Here is a 19,776-nt window from a genome sequence, read left to right as displayed (position 1 = left end):
ATTTAGAATTAAAACATTAGATCTGAATACGCATTTACTGTGTCACAGTCTTAGAACGTTTTTGTAGAGTTGAAATGCACTACTATGATCACCTCTGTTATTTTTCTCACATTTCTATCTTTCTTTTGTCTTTTCATCTTTTTTAAGGTTCCCATGCTTAAGGAGTGCTGGGTGTTGCTGCTGAGAAGAGGCAGATGGGATAGCATCAGCATCTCTCCCACTTGTTGGATTATGTATGTGTGTGTGTGTGTGTGTGTGTGTGTGTGTGTGTGTGTGTGTGTGTGTGTGTGTGTGTGTGTGTGTGTGTGTGTGTGTGTGTGTGTGTGTGTGTGTGTGTGTGTGTGTGTGTGTGTGTTCTGGTCTATTTGAAAGCTCTCATTGGTTTGCATGCTGCATGTAAGTTACCCATTCCTTTTCGTTTTAATGTTTGTTTTATTGATATTCATATTCTTAATATACAGTATAATTGTGTATTTATTTACTTTATTTTTTCTATTTATTTTGTACAGTTAAGTGATTTGTTAAGTTAAGCAATTTATTTTATTTTGTACAGTTAAGTAATTATTGACTCATTGTAAATATAAGTGTTTAACTTCAATTGTTATGTGTGTCATCACTTTTTATTTTATATTCAAAATTAAATGGATGAAAATCCTATTCTTTCCAAGTCCTGGCATAATTTCACACACCTAACATTTTATTTTGTATTGACAGTTGATTAGCAACACAAATTGGTAATAAGAGAAATCCTTGCTGTTACTTGTAGCTTGTAGTGAGATAAACATCTTGTGGCCTTTTTGTGTATTGCAATTTTAGGTCAGCCTTTGCATCCAGTCATTGGTACAGTCATCCAGTCATTTCTTGCTTTAATAATGCATTGTATCACACAAGTAATGATATATTATTCATAGTTTAGCCTACAGTATTACATTTATTATAATTATATTAACTAAAATGAATTAATTAATATTTTTTAATATAATTCCTTTACTTAAATTTAAGTAACAAGGTTGAAAGAAATGACATGTCTAAAAAGTAATGTGACCTACGGTCAATAGATCATACTTTTGATAAGCCTAACAGTATTTTGGGAGAACTTTTCATAATGCTTCTCATAGTGTTAAAATGTTTGTGTCTCCTAGTGCACATTGATCGTTTAAGGCAGTGATTCCCAACAAGGGGTATATGGTACATATACCACCTGAGGTGCGCAAGCAAACTGCAGGGGGTATGTGGATAAATTAACGAATGTGTGCAGCATAGTCATTGCATGAGTGAAGGGGTACTCATGGTGTGACAAAAAGGCTTAAGGGGTACGCATGTCAAAAGCAGTTGGGGAAAAAACCCACGCTGTCACACAGCGCGCTTACATTTTTCCTCGTCAATACCTGGTGGTGGCCTGCTCTTGGTTAAAAATGCCCGGCCTGAAAAATTTCCCCAGTCCAGCCCTGCTGCCAGGCTGTCACTTGAGACGGTTGTGGACGTTTACGCAGGACGCAAAAAAAGACGCTTACTTCTGCACTAGGTAAGACTATTTTCTTTAAATGAATACTCCTAGCAACCACGTTGTAATGTAACAACTGGTGTTGAACCTCATCTAAACTTGTGCCGAAATGCGGTGTGTGTGTGTGTGTGTGTGTGTGTGTGTGTGTGTGTGTGTGTGTGTGTGTGTGTGTGTGTGTGTGTGTGTGTGTGTGTGTGTGTGTGTGTGTGTGTGTGTGTGTGTGTGTGTGTGTGTGTGTGTGTGTGTGCTTGCGAACATGAGTGAGAACATGTTCGTGTGAAAAAACATTTTTTGCCCCCCCTGATGCAAAAGTGAAACTCCGCCTATGTTACTACCGCTGCTTTGAATGACTGTTGATGCACTCGGTGCCGACTCCGAGCCCGTCTGCACAACGTCTGCAGCAGCAGCAGCTGACAGTTTTCGGTAGGACTAGACGGATACTGAGTTGAAGGAGTTTTTTAACCCAAAGACAGTGTAGGTACAACACTTCTATGTAGGCCTACAGTCCAGTGTTAAGATATGACCAAAATACAAGCTGTGGTCGCTCAAACTAAAGCTCGCTGTGGGCGTGCATGAACCGTGAACCAACCTGTCGGCGGCTGGCTGTAAACAGTGCCGCGCCTACGAGTAACTTATTAATCGCGCGACTCAACGAATCGACAACCAAATTCGTTGCCAACGCATTTAGTAATCGATTTCTATTGATTTTATCGATTCGTTGTTGCAGCCCTAATTTCAACCAATACAGGACAGAGGTCTCAATCAAAACGTCCCGTTGCCCTGTGCCAAAATGTGCTTGAGCATGTGCACACGCAAATTGCTTGGGTCGCTGTAGCTGGCGTTGCACTGCAGACAGACGCAGGGCTTCTCCCCGGTGTGAGTCCTCATGTGGATTTTCAGGTCGCCGCCACGACTGAAGCCCTTCATGCATTGGTCACACTTGTATGGCTTCTCGCCGGAGTGAGTCATCATATGGATCTTCAGGTTGCAAACACGACTGAAGCGCAACGTGCATTGGTCACACCTGTAGGGCTTCTCGCCGGAGTGAGTTCTCATGTGGCACTTCAGGGCGGAGCTTTGAATGAAACACTTCGTGCATTGGTCAGACCTGTAGGGCTTCTCGCCGGTGTGAGTCAACATGTGGAACTTCAGGCCGGAAGCATGACTGAAGCACTTCGGGCATTGGTCACACATGTAGGGCTTCTCCCCCGAGTGAGTCGAAATGTGGAACTTCAGGCTGCGGCCAAGACTGAAGCACTTCATGCATTGGTCACACTTGTAGGGCTTCTCGCCGGAGTGAGTTCTCATGTGTCTATTCAGGTAGTCTTTCTGACAGAAAGACTTCATGCATTGGTCACACTTGTAGGGCTTCTCCCCGGAGTGAGTCCTCATGTGGATCTTCAGGTGGCCTTTCTGACTGAAGCGCTTTGTGCATTGGTCACACTTGTAGGGCATCTCGCCGGAGTGAGTCCTCATGTGGATCTTCAGGGCATAGCTATAACTGAAGCGCTTTGTGCATTGGTCACACCTGTAGGGCTTCTCGCCGGTGTGAGTCGACATGTGGATCTTTAGGGCATCTCTCCGACTGAAGCGCTTACTGCATTGGTCACACTGGTAGGGCTTCCCCCCAGAGTGAGTCATCATGTGGACGATCATATTGGCATTGTTGGGAATAACCTTTCCACACAAGACACCGGGCCGGCCCTTGCGCCCGCCCTGATGCCCAGTCAGCTCCTCAAGGCGGACGAGCCGCACACTGCAGTTCAGGCTCTTGGCCACACTGTGGTCAGTGGACAGCGAGCTCAAGGCCTCCAGTTCTGACGCGGCAAAGAGGGTGTCATGGCCGTCCACCGCCAGTGGGCCCTCCCCTTGTCCGTAGACGCTCAGGATGCGCAGCTCCCCGCTGTGACTTGACATGTGGGAGGAGCCAGGGGCGTCCACACGCAGACTATCCGAGGTGGCGCCGCGCTGCGTGCTGCAGTCTGTGATGTCATTGTCTTCTTCAGAGAGGAAAACAGAGAAAGAGAGAAAGTAATGGTTTTAATTAATCATTTTCATAAAGGTATTTAGTATTTACTTTGTACACACTTGTGTGTTGGAAGAATTATATTTTGACATTCTTTCTAACTTCTATTTGTTGATTATGCATTTTCCTTGTCGCCCTTTGGACGTTCAAGGGTTAAAGGCTCCTGCTGAGAAGGCAGATTAGAGTACATTCTCAGTTTATCAAGATTGTTTTCTTGCATAGATGCAATGTGTATTACTAACCTACGGCGGGCATGCCTCCACCAATATCCTCTTCAACCTTGGCCCAAGTTGAGGAAGCAGTCGTCAGTGAAATGTTTGGCGCAGACTGGCGCATTTCCAGAGACAATGAAATTAACCCACTGGTTCTTCAGCGGCTCGGAGGAAGGAACAAAATATAGACTTTTGTGTTCATTTGTACATCCAAACACTAAGCAACTGCTATGCTTCGCTCGTTTGCGAGCCATGGTGTCTCTCAAGGAAAGAACTACGTGTACCCGATCGTAGAGTAGGGTCTGTCTGCGTCCTGCAAGACGGAGGCGTAACTTGTTGTGGGCGTAACTTGTAGTAGGAGGCGTAACTTCTTCTTCTTCTTTTATTTAGGCAGCCTTGACGCAGCTATGGCGTATTACTGCCCCCCACTGTTTGTTATTTCCCCCTAAACTTTAAATCCTTTTAATACTCCAATGATGTGAAGGTAGTCCATCAATTCCTTTGTTTTATCCACTGAATCCAGATTTAAAAGGGTGCGCATACTAAAAACTGATTCTCCAGCTGATCCAAGCCTCCGGTACAGAGTCCTCCGTTGCCTGGAATAGCGCCCACACTGGAGAAGTACATGCTTTACAGTCTCTCTTTCTCCACACTCACACCTGCCATCTGGGTGTTTGCCAATCAGAGCCAGCCCACTCCTCAGCCCACAGTGTCCAAGCCTCAGTCTTGTGATTGCTACATCATCTTTTCTTATGCACCCAAAAGTGCACCTATCTTTATTTACATTTTCCTGTATTGAACAGTACGCCCTTCCCTTCCTTTCCTTCTCCCAAGAATTTTGCCACCTTTCTTTTAGAGCCCTGTTTATTTTTTCCATGCACTCGGGTGCCCCATATTGCAGATGAATTTGCACTGTTTCCTCCTTCACCGCCTTCTTTGCCTCCTCATCCGCCTACTCGTTCCCTTTCACACCCACATGAGCCGGCACCCAGAGAAACCCCACCTCCCTCCCCGCCTTGTAAATTCAGAACAGAGACTCTAGTATATCCACAATTAAATCCGGTCTGGACTTGGATTTTCCTTCTTTTATTGAAATGAAAGCTGCCACTGAATCACTACATATTATTGAATACCCCTGTTAATTATCCTCCACCCATCGTGAGGCCCATAAGACTGCCACCATCTCTGCTGTGAATACTGACATATGATCTGAGATTCTATACCCTATTCTGTACCTGATTTCAGGAATGCTAATACCCACTGCTACTTTACCACTCTCATGCTCCTTTGACCCATCATTGTAAATGAGTAGAGGGTCTCCCCATACTTGTTGCTGCCAGACTTCTCTCTCTTTTACTACACCCTCTGACATCCTTGATTTGCTTAATCCCTAATACCAATGTCCTGCGCCACAGATTTAAGATTTTCTGCAGTTAGTTTTAGTTTTTCTTATTCCCATAAACTCCCAATGATCACTCAGTAGGTCTTTTGTTGGTAACACTTCCCTTTGTCCTTTGAGCTTCATTAGGTATTTCAAGCCAAGTTTATATCTTCTTAATACTAGCGGCATCTCACCCATTTCTATTAGTAATGCTGCTATTGGAGTTGTACAGAATGCTCCACAGCACACTCTTAAGGCTTTTGCTTGGACTATGTCTAATTTGTTTAACACTGACAGAGCTGCTGATCCATAAACCATGCATCCATAATCAATTGCTGATCTTATCATTGCTCTGTAAATCCTCATCATTGATTCTCTATCAGCCCCCCAGTCTGAACCAGCCACACACCTAAGGAAATTATTTATTTTCCCACACTTCAAAGCTACCATCTCAATATTATATTTCCCTGTCATTCTTTCGTCCAACCACATTCCTAGAAACTTAAAATACTTGATTTTCTCAAGAATGTTGTTGTACAATTTAATTGTCTGTGATGGCATCTCTTTCTTATTTCCAAACACCATACACTTAGTTTTTTCTGAACGACACATCAAAGACGTATCAAAGTAAATGCATGTGGAACCATTTGGGGGCGGTGAATCCTCCTCGGTGCAGTTCACCTTCTGAACTGCAGCGACACACACACACACACACACACACACACACACACACACACACACACACACACACACACACACAGCAAGAAAAAAGAAGCAAGACCGAACACAAACCCTACCCCTGTTACTGAACACACAACATGATGAAGGATTCATCAAGATAGGCTTGTTCTCCTTTCCCAACAGTAACTGAATTACTCAGAGTATTGAAGAAACACTTGTCACTACACTGTCTTGTGTTTCAACACATTGTAATAATTTGGAGCTGATTGGACAATTCAGCCAATGAATCAAATAGGCTACCTCCCTCAGCAGCATTCGTGCATTGCGCAACATAACTACATGCAGAGAGAAGTGATAGTTTGTTAATTAGCAGAGAGCCGTAATAGCACTTTCTACCCATTTCAGTGGAGGAATTGGACTCCTCAATCACGCAATGTTATACTTAAAAGGAACAAGTAAGTTACATATTAATTAAGTCTTTTGGCATGTAGCATATAAAAAATATATATACAACAGTCCCAAAGTACATTTGAAATGCACCTTGAGACTCCGGTCAATCACTACAGGACATTGATCAAGATATGCCTCAATATCAGAATAACAACCGTGAGTCAAATAGCAATGGCTAGTGGAATGAAAGTGAAAGCAGTGTAAGCTTGTCCAGGCCCTGCAAGTCAGGATGTAGGCTATGAATCAGAATACATTTTTAGCTAGTGGGCATCCCAGAAACCAATTCTATATTTTCTTGGGGAGGACCCCCGTCCATTACTGCACCCCACCCACGAATTGGATCACCAGCCGCCGCTGCAAACAGGGAGTGAAAGGTGACCAATGCTAAGAATCTTCTGACTTTGTCCCGTTAGAATAACGCTGCTTTCTAGAGGGAGGACCGGCCTAAAATGAGCATCACTGAGATCTAGACCAGGGACCTTTTTAAAATGGATCATCTTCAACCATTATCGCCTATTATGATACAATCCATCCAAGGTAGTTAGCATTAAGCGCACAGAATGGAAAGGTAAGTGGAATGAACACAATCATGTGTAATGTGGGGTTCAATCGCAGTCTATTTCCAAGTGAACTTTGCCGGCTTTTTGTAATAACAAAGATAACGGTAATGACAATGTTGTGGCAATATCAAGCATAACTTTAATATACAAATTATATGAACCCAGTTTGAATAATTTGTCAATTTCAATGAATTTCTATGCATTCTCCATAGACCTAGAGGAACCTCCCGCCCTCTCTAATAGAAAGGTGTTAAGATAGTTTGCATTTGCAACTGTGGGCACCAAGTTTGATACTGAGGCCAATCCAGACTTCTTTGTTGTGTAGATTCCTTTAACTGTCTTGCAGCCATCTCCACTTCACCCATATTGTGAATTGCAATTTAACTTGGTCTCTCCTCTGGCCAATCCTGAACTCCACGAAGGCCCCTCCCCCTGACCTTTGTTTCCTTTGTATTTACCCACGATGTCAACGTTTCCTATAAGAATCATGTACACCCATCGTCTCATTGACTGTATGCTTGGTAACTTCGCTGCCTGTATCTTCCCCTGATCAAGCTCTACATTAAATCAAATATTTTGCTGTCAGAAGTGTCCTAAAAATAAAGTTATTCAACACGGACATCAATTAATAAAAACAGAAATTGAATCGAAGGTACGAAGCGTTTTATCGTGATGAAAAAAAAAAAAAAAAGCAGTAATTTCAACCAATACAGGACAGAGGTCTCAATCAAAGCGTCCCGTTACCCCGTATCAAAGTGTGCTTGAGCATGTGCACTCGCAAAGTGCGTGGGTCGCTGTAGCTGGCGTTGCACTGCAGACACACGCAGGGCTTCTCCCCAGAGTGAGTCCTCAGGTGGATCTTCAGGTGGCTTGTCCGACTGAAGCGCTTCGTGCATTGGTCACACCTGTAGGACTTCTCCTCGGAGTGAGTCCTCATATGGGTCTTCAGGCTGCTTGTCTGACTGAAGCGCTTCGTGCATTGGTCACACTTGTAGGGCTTCTCCCCGGAGTGAGTCCTCATATGGGTCTTCAGGCTGCTTGTCTGACTGAAGCGCTTCGTGCATTGGTCACACCTGTAGGGCTTCTCGCCGGTGTGAGTCGACATGTGGAACTTCAGGGTGCGGCCATGACTGAAGCGCATTGTGCATTGGTCACACTTGTAGGGCTTCTCGCCGGAGTGACTCCTCATGTGGATCTTCAGGGTGCCTTTCAGAATGAAGCCCTTCGTGCATTGGTCACACTTGTAGGGCTTCTCGCCGGAGTGAATCATGATGTGGGATTTCAGGTTGCCTTTCCGACTGATGCCCAGTCAGCTCCTTAAGGCGGACGATCGTCACGCTACAGTTCAAGCTCTTGGCCACGCTGTGGTCAGCGGACAGCGAGCTCAAGGCCTCCAGTTCTGAAGCGGCAAAAAGGGTGTTATGGACGTCCACCGCCAGTGGGCCCTCCCCTTGTCCGTAAACGCTCAGGATGCGCAGCTCCCCGCTGTGACTTGACATGTGGGAGGAGCCAGGGGCGTCCACACGCAGACTCTCCGAGGTGGCACCACGCTGCGTGCTGCAGTCTCTGATGTCATTGACCTCTTCTTCAGAGAGGAAACAAAGAGAGAAACTAATGGTATTAATTAATTATTTGCACAAAGGGATACAGCATGTACTTTTACACACTGTTGTACTGGAATAAGTATATTTTTTCTAACGTCTTTTTGTTTATTATGCATTTTCCTTGTTCCCCTTGGGGGGGGTCAAGGGTCAAAGGCGTCAGCTGAGAAGGCATCACTACGTCTCCGCCTTTTAAGGGTGTGGGGAGGTCATAAAGACACAACCCAGGTCATCTGTTGTTTCCGATCACCTGCTTTACCAATACTGTAGTTATACTGGGAATCAGAGCGGATTCACCATTCCTGACACCTGTCATGAAGAAGATGTAAATCATTCTACTATAAACTGTATAGCAGTCCTTGTGTTTTAGCAGGGTGACGGTCATGATGCTTTTCAAAAGAGGACCAGTGCAGTTAGAATCTAGTACATTCTAAGTTGGTAGGTCAGTTTGCTTGCATGGATGCAATGTGTATTACTAACCTACAGCGGGCATGCCTCCACCAATATCCTCTTCAACCTTGATTGAAATGGTGTCTGGGGTCTCCGGCTTTCCACATAAAGAAGGAAACGCATTTTAATTTCCTTTCATTTGCACAGAATAGTTTTTAATCCCCAATTACGATAGACTGGGTTCCCCCAACCTGCTCTGACGGCGATTTGATTTCGTCCTTCATAAGGGTCTGGAGAAGAGCAATTCTTATCGTTCTGCTTCCGATACGTTTTTGGAGAAGCTGAGACTGATTTTGAGACCAAAATTGTACCGGGGGCGAAACTTGTACCGCCTACGTAATCTGTGTTCGAAATTTCAAAACCTGCCTGGCAACGGACGAACGATGACGTAGGAAGGTTCATGAATATTCACAAACATTCGCGCTCATTCATTGAGCGTCGCAAGACGAAATAACATTAAGCAGATAACACTTATTTTACAAATGACATTTATTAGCGTTGCTAACTTTATAATTGCATTGTATTTAATTGTTTAATGGCATTTAGCTAGTAAACTGAGTGTATTAACACAAGCTAGCTAGACTATGATACACTTTAAAACACTCGGTTTACTAGCTAAATTAAATACAATACAAATATAAAGTAAAAAAAAGTGTTTGTATTATGTTATTTCTTCTTTGGCAACATGAGCGCGAAGCAACGGACAATCGTGTCGATGTAATGTTTCGAACTCGAATTACGTAGGTGGTTCACACATAACTGATGCTATCTACCTTAACATTAGCGACAATAACTTGGCTGTTAGCTGTAGCGCTAATGCTAAAACAACATTATAATGCTAACAAGGTAACCATATACAGTAAAGCAACACAATGATGTGGCGTTAGTTAACTTACGTTTTCGAGGTTTGTAGCTGAGCCGAGGAGAGTTGGTACTGATCCAGACTTGATTTTCAGACGTTGAGCAAATCCAGCTCTGTATTGGCCCAAGTTGAGGAAGCAGTAGTCAGTGAAATGTTTGGCGCTGCCGTGTTCTAGCAACGGGACGGCCATACGTTCCTGACCTCATCTGACTCCCGCGCTGCATTTGTATCCAGTGGGCGTGGCCTATGACGTATTGGCCCTGGCTTCCTCATCTGTCTAAAGATGCTGCCAGAGCCATAATAGAGAGAGAAGAGTTGCGACCATAGATATATATATTAACTAGATGCCCTACGGTGGCGTCTAGAACGAGGCATCTAGGTAATATATGTCTATGGTTGCGACACTCTCTGATGTCGCCGGCAGGGTGGTCACGTGGTTCATGTAAGCCTGTATAGTTCAAAAACAGGCCGCGCTGCTGTCTTCTTCAATGGGACTGCCAGCAGCGATTGCAATATAGAATGGTAAATATAAATTAAAAAACACAAGTACTTTTCTGACCATTGTTGTATATTTGTAAACGTAAGTTTGACATTTGGAGTGGTAGGGTGACAATTGCAAGCTACTTAGATACGTTTAAGTTTGAGGGAAAGCTTCACGTTCGTGTTAGCATGGGTAGCACTAGGCTACTGACTTTAGTGGCTTAACCTTACTACATCTGTTCTGAAATCAGAATCAAAAGTATCACATATATTAAAAAATAACAAATGAAAGTTTTTTTTTTATTAAACAATGGGTCAGACAACGTGTGTGTGTGTGTGTGTGTGTGTGTGTGTGTGTGTGTGTGTGTGTGTGTGTGTGTGTGTGTGTGTGTGTGTGTGTGTGTGTGTGTGTGTGTGTGTGTGTGTGTGTGTGTGTGTGTGTGTGTGTGTGTGTGTGTGTGTGTGTGTGTGTCCAACTTGAAAAACAACAACAAAGTGAAGGAACAGGGATGAATATTGTGTTAACAAGAGAGGAATGCGCTGCGGAAAGGAGACAATTAAAAAAGCAATACAAGTAAAATGGACCGCTGGTTATAAAACCCTGCAGCAAATGCAGATTCCACTGCCTAACATCTGCACTCTGCAAAGAGAGTAGGCACCAAGTAAAGCCGGGCCCCGTTTCCCGAAAGCATCGTTAGCCTAAGTGGATCGCAGAGTGGGTCGTACGAGCATCGTACAGTTTTCAAAATTTTCCCGAAAGCATTGTTGGTAACGAATGTATTGAAAACGCTCATAGCTAACGAGCGCTCCAGGGTACTCGTAGGACGCTAAGAGCATCGTTAGCCTACTATAGAGTGAACTCATTATTGCATGCGGGTGTCTCCATTCATAAAAAAAATAAAACATTCGGGAGTATGCAATGATACAAATTATTCTAAAGAGGTCAGAGATTTTCCCAGTGAACCAAGAAACCCCGCGACGTGACGAATGGGGGATTTAACCCCCTCGGTTTAACACAGGAAACTTGAGATAAGCAGGTGAAATCGCCGGGCGTGCCAATAAGCTGCGACCGAACCGGCTCGGCAGTGTAGAAGGACCTATAGCCAGGGTTCGAGTTAGGTGGGAGGCAGTGGGAGCTTTCGATTATGAGCAGCTACTTGCCAAACGAAAAAATTGCCTGACTTCACAAGGTGTCTATTTATAATTTATTTGTTGATAAAGTTGATCAGCAGAGAAATAGTTAGCCAAAGACGTTGACGTCGCTTAGCAACCGAAGACGCTGGCGTTGTTGTGAAGGTTCTATGCAAGTGAACGGAGCGTTCCACGGCATTGAGAAGAGCCGTGTCATAATAGCCCATATTTACGTCCCATATCCCCCCCCCCCCCCCCCCCCCCGTCAAAATTCAGCGCAAGGCCGGTACGGCCTCCCCCCACCGTCAACAACTTTAAGAGACCCCCACAGAGATGGAATCATAACTTGAACCCTGCCTATAGCCAACTTCATCCGGCCCAACAATATGGGCAGGATCGAAGCTCTCCTAATCGAGTCAGCAATAGCCGTGTTTGAATGATAATGTATGAATGGAACGTTGCATTTTTAATGTCTACAAATATTCTATACTGGAGAGCCAATCAATGCAACCTTATGCGGAATCAGATAAAGTCGGCTCTCTTGCTGCGCAAAATAGGCCTATATGTTTAAAAATTCAGCACATTAAGGCCCCGTTCACACGAAGCCGAAACGGGCGAAACCGTTACGGTTTAGATCTATCCGGTTTCGGAGTATCTCCGTAAAGACGAAGCCAAGCGAAACCGGGTAGATCTGGAGAAACGCTGTAGTACACATTCCAGGCCCATAAGGGGCGCTGCTTCTGGTACAGAAATCCAGAAGAAATGAAATAAGAAGAAGAGGCGAGCATGCGCATAAGGCTGCCCTTATGCGCATGCTCGCATGTGATTTCTGAGACTCCGCCGGCTTAAGAGCCATTGGCTAAGAGGTCGAGGGGTGGGGCGATGATGCATGGTTTGCGGTTTCAGGCGTACACACGAATCCAAAACGAAACCGGGTAGATTTGAAACCACCTCCGAGGGTGGTTTCAGAAGTTTGCGGTTTTGGTCAGCGGATTCGCCGGCTTCGTGCGTACGGAAGGCCGAACCGTACAAGACCTTTGCGGTTTCGCCATGAAATCGGCTTTGTGTGAACGGGGCCTAAGATAAATGTAGTTGTCACACAAGCTATTTTGGATTTTTGTAATATGGAATTAGTTCAGGGGGGAAATGCCGGGAATAAATGTATGCACAGTGCGTTCAGGATTCGGACTGATATGTCGACCTAGGCTTAATCAATTGTGTTTTAATATCTTTAGCATTCATATTATTGCAATCTATTCTTTTCGTAGGCTACTCTGCGGTGGGCCTTGATGGGGAGATATTTTAACCCTTTTTAACCCCATTTTCCTGTGACATTCCTGCGTCTCCCCCTGCGTCATAGCCCGTTTCAGAACCATGTCAGCGGACAGGTACAATCCTACGATCGTCGTGAGTTTCGGGAAACGCTCCAAAGAAATTATCGATCAGGAGAATGACCTTACGAGCGATCGTAAGATCGTTTCGCGATTACATCGTTATCGGGAAACGGGGCCCTGGCCTCAGTGTTTGAGATGCCAGATATATCAGGCTGAGGTTTGTGGAACCAAAAACAAGTGGGAACAAGGACTAAGAACAACAAAGCAAACATACAGTAAGTGAACAAGAACAGCAAAGTAGAGCCAGGGGGTATCAATAAATAAAACAATGTTAGTCATGTGTGCAACAAGAACAACAAATGTGTAAACAGGTGTGCTTGGATATCTAACTTGTAAAACAAGAACAAAGTGAAGGAACATTATAAGTTATTAATAAACAAAGAAAATACTCCACAAACATCAGGCTGAGGTTAAGGATAGTAAAGTGCATCAGGTCGAAAGGAAGGACAACAATCGCAGCAGTCGCCGCCGCCACAACCACCACCAACAGCCGTCGCCAGCACAAGCCGCCACCACTAGCAGCAGAAGGCGACACCACCATCCTTCGCCACCACCAGCCAGCTCAAGCAGCCATCGCCTCAAGCAGCAGCGACCTGCAGCAGCAGTGTTATCCGGCACCAGCCAGCTCAAGCCACCAGCAGCAGCAGCAGCAGCCACCATCAGCATCCACCTTCAGCAGCATCCACCTTCAGCAGCATCCACCATCAGCCTCATACACATAACCGCTATGTCTGTGACACAATTAGGCCTAGGCATTTTTTATTCTACAAATTCATACTATAGCTCTGAGAATTGTTCAGAAAAATCACCTCCATTGTCGCCCTGGAGTCACAGGGCGACAGTCTCCTGCAAGAATCAGGGAAACCTATTATAGGACATTCTGTCCAGGATTTAAACATTTAGAAGAATAGGTGACACTTTGCTTTGGTAGTTATATACCTCTGATTGGTGATTGTCGGCAGCTCCTCCAAACTAATGTTTGTACCTTCAACTAAAAATGACACAATTAATTTACACTTAATCATTTCACATTTGATTAGCAAGACAATTATTGAAGTCCATTGCCAATACATGAATACATACTCATTACAAACGCCTTGGAAGTCGAGGCAGTGGGGTCAGAGGACGCCCCCCCTTCCACTCCTACCTTCATCGGCCGACCTTCGTTATTGGCGAGAGCCAGCTCCTCCTAGTGGTGAAGGGCGGGGGAGCGGTCCTCCTCCCAGTCGTATTATTGGTTTTATTTTTATTTGCTGCAGGTAATCAACATGTGACTAAAGGTTGGAGCCTAGGCCATTGCAAATCATAGGCTAGATTCACCTGAAATTATTCAAATGGATGCTTACAACTTACCACATTAAATATTATTTTAATATTTATTTTTGACTTGGCCCCATGTTCGTAGGAGCGTGCTGGCACCACATCTATGGGGTAAAAGGCATGATGATAAATGATATTTTAAGACAATATGCAGAAGCTTTTCACTTACGAATTAACACGGACGGCTATTTTTTGCCAGCACGCTACCCTAGCCATATTATGGGCAACCGTGTTCCCCTTGGCTGTGATTTGGACTTTGAATTCCTCGTAGGAATTCATAATAATACACCACGCACGCTCGATTCACTTTGCATAAGAGGGAGTCAAATGACGTGATAAACACACCTTTTATGTGAACGCGCATTGAACCTAAAGCGGAAAACCTAGTTTGACTAATTTAATCTAAAGTGAGTGTCGTGGAACCATTTAACTCTGACTGCGAGTTGCGTCTCTGTCGAACCAGGTTTTCCCAAGGAAGCCTGGGTATGTTCAGCGAGGTTCGTGGTATACTCCCCTCACATGTTTCCTTTGTATTTACCAACAATGTGAGCATTTACCAATATTTTGCCGTTAGAAGAGTCAGAGAAATAAGTTCTTTATCACACAGACATAAATTACTAAAATGAAAACAAAGCAAAACAAAGCGAATCAAAAAGCTGGAAAGTGTTTAACCCTGATGAAAAGAAAAACTAAAAGCAGTAATTTCGACAAATTCCGGACAGAGGTCTCAATCAAAGCGCCCCGTTACCCTGTGTGAAAGCACCCCATTGCCCGTGTGCTTGAGCATGTGCACACAAATTGCTTGGGTCGCTCTAGCTGCCGTTACAATGCACCAACAGGCAGGGCTTCTAACCGGAGTGAGTCCTCATGTGGATCTTCAGGGTGCCTTTCAGACTGAAGCGCATCGTGCATTGGTCACACTTGTAGGGCTTCTCCCCGGAGTGACTCCTCATGTGGATCTTCAGGGGCCCTTTCAGACTGAAGCACTTCGTGCATTGGTCACACTTGTAGGGCTTCTCACCGGAGTGAGTCCTCAGGTGGATCTTCAGGTTGCTTGTCCGACTGTAGCGCTTCGTGCATTGGTCACACTTGTAGGGCTTCTCCCCAGAGTGAGTCCACAGGTGGATCTTCAGAGTGCTTTTCAGACTGAAGCCCTTCGTGCATTGGTCACACTTGTAGGGCTTCTCGTTGGAGTGAGTCATCATGTGTCTATTCAGGTAGTCTTTCTGACAGAAAGACTTTGTGCATTGGTCACACTTGTAGGGCTTCTCGCCGGAGTGAGTCCTCATGTGGATCTTCAGGTTGCTTGTCTGACTGAAGCGCTTCGTGCATTGGTCACACTTGTAGGGCTTCTCGCCGGTGTGAGTCCTCATGTGAAGATACAGGCTGCCTTTCTGACTGAAGCACTTCATGCATTGGTCACACCTGTAGGGCTTCTCCCCAGAGTGAGTCAACATGTGGAACTTCAGGGTGCCTTTCAGACTGAAGCACTTCGTGCATTGGTCACACCTGTAGGGCTTCTCGCCGGTGTGAGTTCTCATGTGGAGCTTCAGGTTGCTTGTCTGACTGAATCGCTTCGTACATTGGTCACACTTGTAGGGCTTCTCACCGGAGTGAGTCCTCAGGTGGATCTCCAGGTCGCATTTCCGATGGTAGCGCTTCGTGCATTGGTCACACCTGTAGGGCTTCTCCACAGAGTGAGTCGATTTGTGGAACTTCAGGGAGGAGCCATGACGGAAGCACTTCATGCATTGGTCACACTTGTAGGGCTTCTTCCCAGAGTGAGTCCTCATGTGGACGATCATATTGGCATTGTTAGGAATAACCTTTCCACACAAGACACCGGGCCGGCCCTTGCGGCCGCCCTGATATCCAGTCAGCTCCTCAAGGCGGACGAGCCGCACGCTGCAGTTCAGGCTCTTGGCCACGCTGTGGTCAGCGGACAGCGAGCTCAAGGCCTCCAGTTCTGATGCGGCAAAGAGGGTGTCATGGCCGTCCACCGCCAGAGGGCCCTCCCCTTGTCCGTAGACGCTCAGGGTGCGCAGATCCCCGCTGTGACATGTGGGAGGAGCCAGGGCCGTCCACACGCAGACTCTCCGAGGTGGCGCCGCGCTGCGTGCTACAGTCTCTGATGTCATTGTCTTCTTCAGAGAGGAAAACTGAGAAAGAGATGTTTTTAATTAATAATTTTCACAAAAGGTATACAGTGTGTACTTTGTACACACTTGTATTGGAAGAATTATATTTTGACGTTCTTTCTAACTTCTATTTGTTGATTATGCATTTTCCCTGTCGCCCTTAGGATGGTCAAGGGTTAAAGGCTCCTGCTGAGAAGGCAGAATCGAGTACATTCTTAGTTTATAAAGATTGTTTTCTTGCGTAGATGCAATGTGTGTACTAACCTACGGCGGGCATGCCTCCACCAATATCCTCTTCAAGCTTGATTGAAATGGTGTCTGGGGTCTGCTGCTTTCCACATAAGAAGGAAACACACAAAATACATATTCTTTCATTTTCACAGAATAGATGTCAATCCCCAATAACGACAGATTAGGCATTTTTACACAGCCAATCTGGATCGGACGCAGCTTGGCACGCACTGCAATTTGCAACACTGCCAAGCTGATAAAATCCCCCTTCGTCTCGGAGCTGGCTTCACAGGAGAAGGCGGTGCTACACACTGGAGGACTTTTTACAATGAATTGCCAAAAAAAAAAAAAAAAAAAAAAAAAATCAGGATTCAAGACCCTCACATGAAAGAATGAGTTCACATCTGAGTGTAGGCTAAATCGCGATTAACTATTTGCAAGTGCAATAATCCCAACATATTCTTTATTTTGCTAACCACTTTGCGGACGAAGCATTGTAAGGAAAGTTTTGTCCGTTACTTTCGCTTAGATCAACCATTTTTCGTCTTCTTTAAATGCGACTGCCTCACCTTCTCTCCCATGATGGTCAGCAGCTTGCGGATTTCACCGTCTCTCCAGTTACAACTATTCATGTTGATATCGCTGCATCGTCTCTGTTGTAGAGACAACTCTACCCAAGCCTCGCCCCTAGAACCGAAAAGCTGTCTTATCGCATTTACATCAAAATGAAACCGCCAATATGTGTAGGGTCAGAGAGGGTTAATAGGGGTGCGAAATAAAGCCTGTAAATTACCTTGCTCAGTGTAAACGTGGGGATCACCGAGGGGACAAGTTGGGCATAAAACGGGCATATTTTGAATTGTAAAAACATTTACTGAATCATAAAAAGGTGTGGGCTTTCTATGGGTTTGTTTTAGAGTCGTAACAGAGGAAACCTCTCTTTTGGAGGGTGAATAAGAAGATGATTTCCAACCTGCACACTCAGCTCCTCACGGCAGAACAGCCGCTCGCCGTGCTCCAGGCTCTTGGCCACGCTGTGGTCCGCAGATAGCGAATTCAGGGACTCCACTTCTGACGCGGTGAAGAGGGTGTCATGGCCGTCCGTCGCCAAAAGGCCCTCCCCTTTTCCATAGACGCTCAGAATCTTCAGCTCCCCGCTGTGATTGGACATGTGGGAGGAGCCAGGGGCGTCCACACCCAGACTCTCTGAGGTGGCGTTGCGCTGAGTGCTACGGTCTCTAAAGGCATCGCAGTCTTCTGCAGAGGCAGAAAAAAAGGAAAAAGTATATTTACATTTAGATATTGCATAAAGGGAGGCATTATGTATTTGTACACGTGAAAGAAACTCTTTAAATGTATGCAACATTGAAACAGGGTTTAAAATGTGCACTGCTGACAAAGATTCACAGTTTTGGAGAGGGACGTCTCCTCCAGCACCCTCCTCCCTAGACTCAAAGCTCAAGTGGTTGGCCAGGTTAAGGACACTCAACGAACACCAGCGCAAAATGATCTGAGCACCACATGACATGCGAGGCAAGCGCAATAATTCTATTTTGACACTAAAAAGCAACAACGTGTCCTTCCCTGTAAGCTGCTCAGCTAACATTTATACATTTTGAACCCTTCTGGGCTCTTGACTGATTCCATCTTTGAATTGCAACTCCAAGTTTAACTTTTAGCAGGGCGCTGGGCATGATGCTTTTTCAAAGAGGACCAGGCTTTTTAGCGCAGGTAGAATCTAGCATCAGCCTAGAATCTATGCTGCCTAGAATCTACTATATCAAGGGAAAAAATACTCAATGTAGAAGGTACACACCTTCACTTTTAAAATGGGGCTGCAAAGTCTTTAAGGAAAGCTGTGTGCCTACAGTACGTGTTTCCAGGTGCTCTGTCTGGCAGGCTACATCCCTTGAGAGAAGCTGCTGAATGTAAGCACTTGATGAGCTGGCCTGCGTAGAGACAACAAAGTAAAATCAGTACTCAATTTATTACATTGAATATATTCCAGGTGCAAGTTGTAAGAAGATATAAGATAATCATGTTTAGTGAATTACATTAGCCTAATACTTAAAATTAGTCCTATGAAATGACATTACATCCTTGATTTGTTTACATATTTTATAGTTCATCTCATCAACTCAATACCATGACATCAAGCTCTGCAGAAATCTGCTAATAACCCTTTGATTTGAATCAGGTGTGAAGGAGAAAACATGCCTATAATAGTATTCCGTAATTGTCATATTCAAACCACACTGGGTGACTCAATAAAACTCCCTCAAGAAAACTTGGCGAAGTTATTGATAAGTACATTTGGTATAAATGATAATGCGTCATTCAATTTGATATCTCATTCAACTTAAATTGGAGTGGATAAAAGTGTGATTAATCGCGAGTTGTTTCACCAAACGATGCGATTAAAACTTGTAATCTTTGTCCAGCCGTAATAAATACATTATTGATGGAGATGGTTTCCCCTATTTTTTTCTTTTAATCGTATTCCTTTGCAAAGATTGACAATGAATGGTCTAACAATTACCTTCATGAATAACGTGTGTGTGTTATAGTTGTGTTGTAACGCTAAAATCAACGTAGCAGACGAGTAGACGACTACTGCCGCACAGCCTGGCGTGAGGGTTGTCCCATTTCGCTTTCCGTACATCCAGCTGTTATCGATTTGCGTTTCTTCCTCAAGTACGTACGGTAACATAGCAACTACGCACGGCTCATCAGTAAATCAGCGTAAGGGGGAACAGGAATTGGGGGGGAACCAAATCGGGTGCTACAGCGGCCATGATTTAGTCCGCTGTCCTTTCTTATAGGTCCATGGTATTTACACACATAACAGATGCTATCTACCGTAGCATTAGCGACAGTAACTTGGCTGTTGTAATGTACTTTAGCATTATAATGCTAAAGTAACATTATAATGGTAACAACGGAACAATATACAGTAAAGCAACACAATGATATGGCGTTAGTTAACTTACTTTTTCGAGGTTTGTAGCTGAGCCATGGAGAGTTGGTACTGATCCAGACTGGATTCTCAGACGTTGAGCAAGTCCAGCTCTGTATTGGCCCAAGTTGAGGAAGCAGTCGTCAGTGAAATGTTTGGCGCAGACTGGCGCATTTCCAGAGACAATAAAATTAACCCACTGGTTCTTCAGCGGCTCGGAGGAAGGAACAAAATATAGACTATTGTGTTCATTTGTACATCCAAACACGTAGCAACTGCTATGCTTCGCTCGTTTGCGAGCCATGGTGTCTCTCAATGAAAGAACTACGTGTAGGCTACACGATCGTAGAGTAGGGTCTGCCTGCGTCCTGCAAGACGGAGGCGTAACTTGTAGTGGGA

General features: G+C 44.7%; 2 protein-coding genes across 2 annotated transcripts; both read right to left on the bottom strand.

Annotated features, from left to right (window-relative positions):
• Positions 1-2,377: 2,377 nt before the first annotated feature.
• On the bottom strand, positions 2,378-3,238 carry LOC130380979 (zinc finger protein 431-like; the record flags this gene model as incomplete). The annotated part of the gene is made up of 1 exon (XM_056588401.1): positions 2,378-3,238. A coding segment is annotated over exon 1 (783 nt), but the record flags the coding sequence as incomplete, so codon positions are not given.
• A 4,292-nt stretch (positions 3,239-7,530) lies between these two features.
• On the bottom strand, positions 7,531-17,482 carry LOC130380311 (gastrula zinc finger protein XlCGF57.1-like). The gene is made up of 5 exons (XM_056587482.1): positions 17,395-17,482; positions 16,991-17,108; positions 16,455-16,518; positions 14,914-16,211; positions 7,531-8,079 (listed from the first exon to the last, which is right to left on the bottom strand). The coding sequence occupies exons 4-5, from the start codon at positions 16,188-16,190 to the stop codon at positions 7,542-7,544; spliced, it is 1,815 nt and encodes a 604-aa protein (XP_056443457.1). The 5' UTR covers positions 16,191-16,211; positions 16,455-16,518; positions 16,991-17,108; positions 17,395-17,482; the 3' UTR covers positions 7,531-7,541.
• Between the last annotated feature and the right edge of the window lie 2,294 nt (positions 17,483-19,776).

Source organism: Gadus chalcogrammus, chromosome 4 (assembly GCF_026213295.1).
Source record: "Gadus chalcogrammus isolate NIFS_2021 chromosome 4, NIFS_Gcha_1.0, whole genome shotgun sequence".
NCBI lineage: Eukaryota > Metazoa > Chordata > Actinopteri > Gadiformes > Gadidae > Gadus > Gadus chalcogrammus.
The sequence above is the reverse complement of the archived record's forward strand: the minus strand, read 5'-3'. Positions and strand labels throughout refer to the sequence as shown.

Bases quoted from the DNA above. Each gene is read 5' to 3' on its own strand.
- LOC130380311 (XM_056587482.1), bottom strand. From the start codon at position 16,190: ATGACATCAGAGACTGTAGCACGCAGCGCGGCGCCACCTCGGAGAGTC. The intron at 8,080-14,913 runs TCACTCCGGTTA...CCACATCATGAT, and splicing joins CTGAAGATCCACATGAGGAC to TCACTCCGGCGAGAAGCCCT.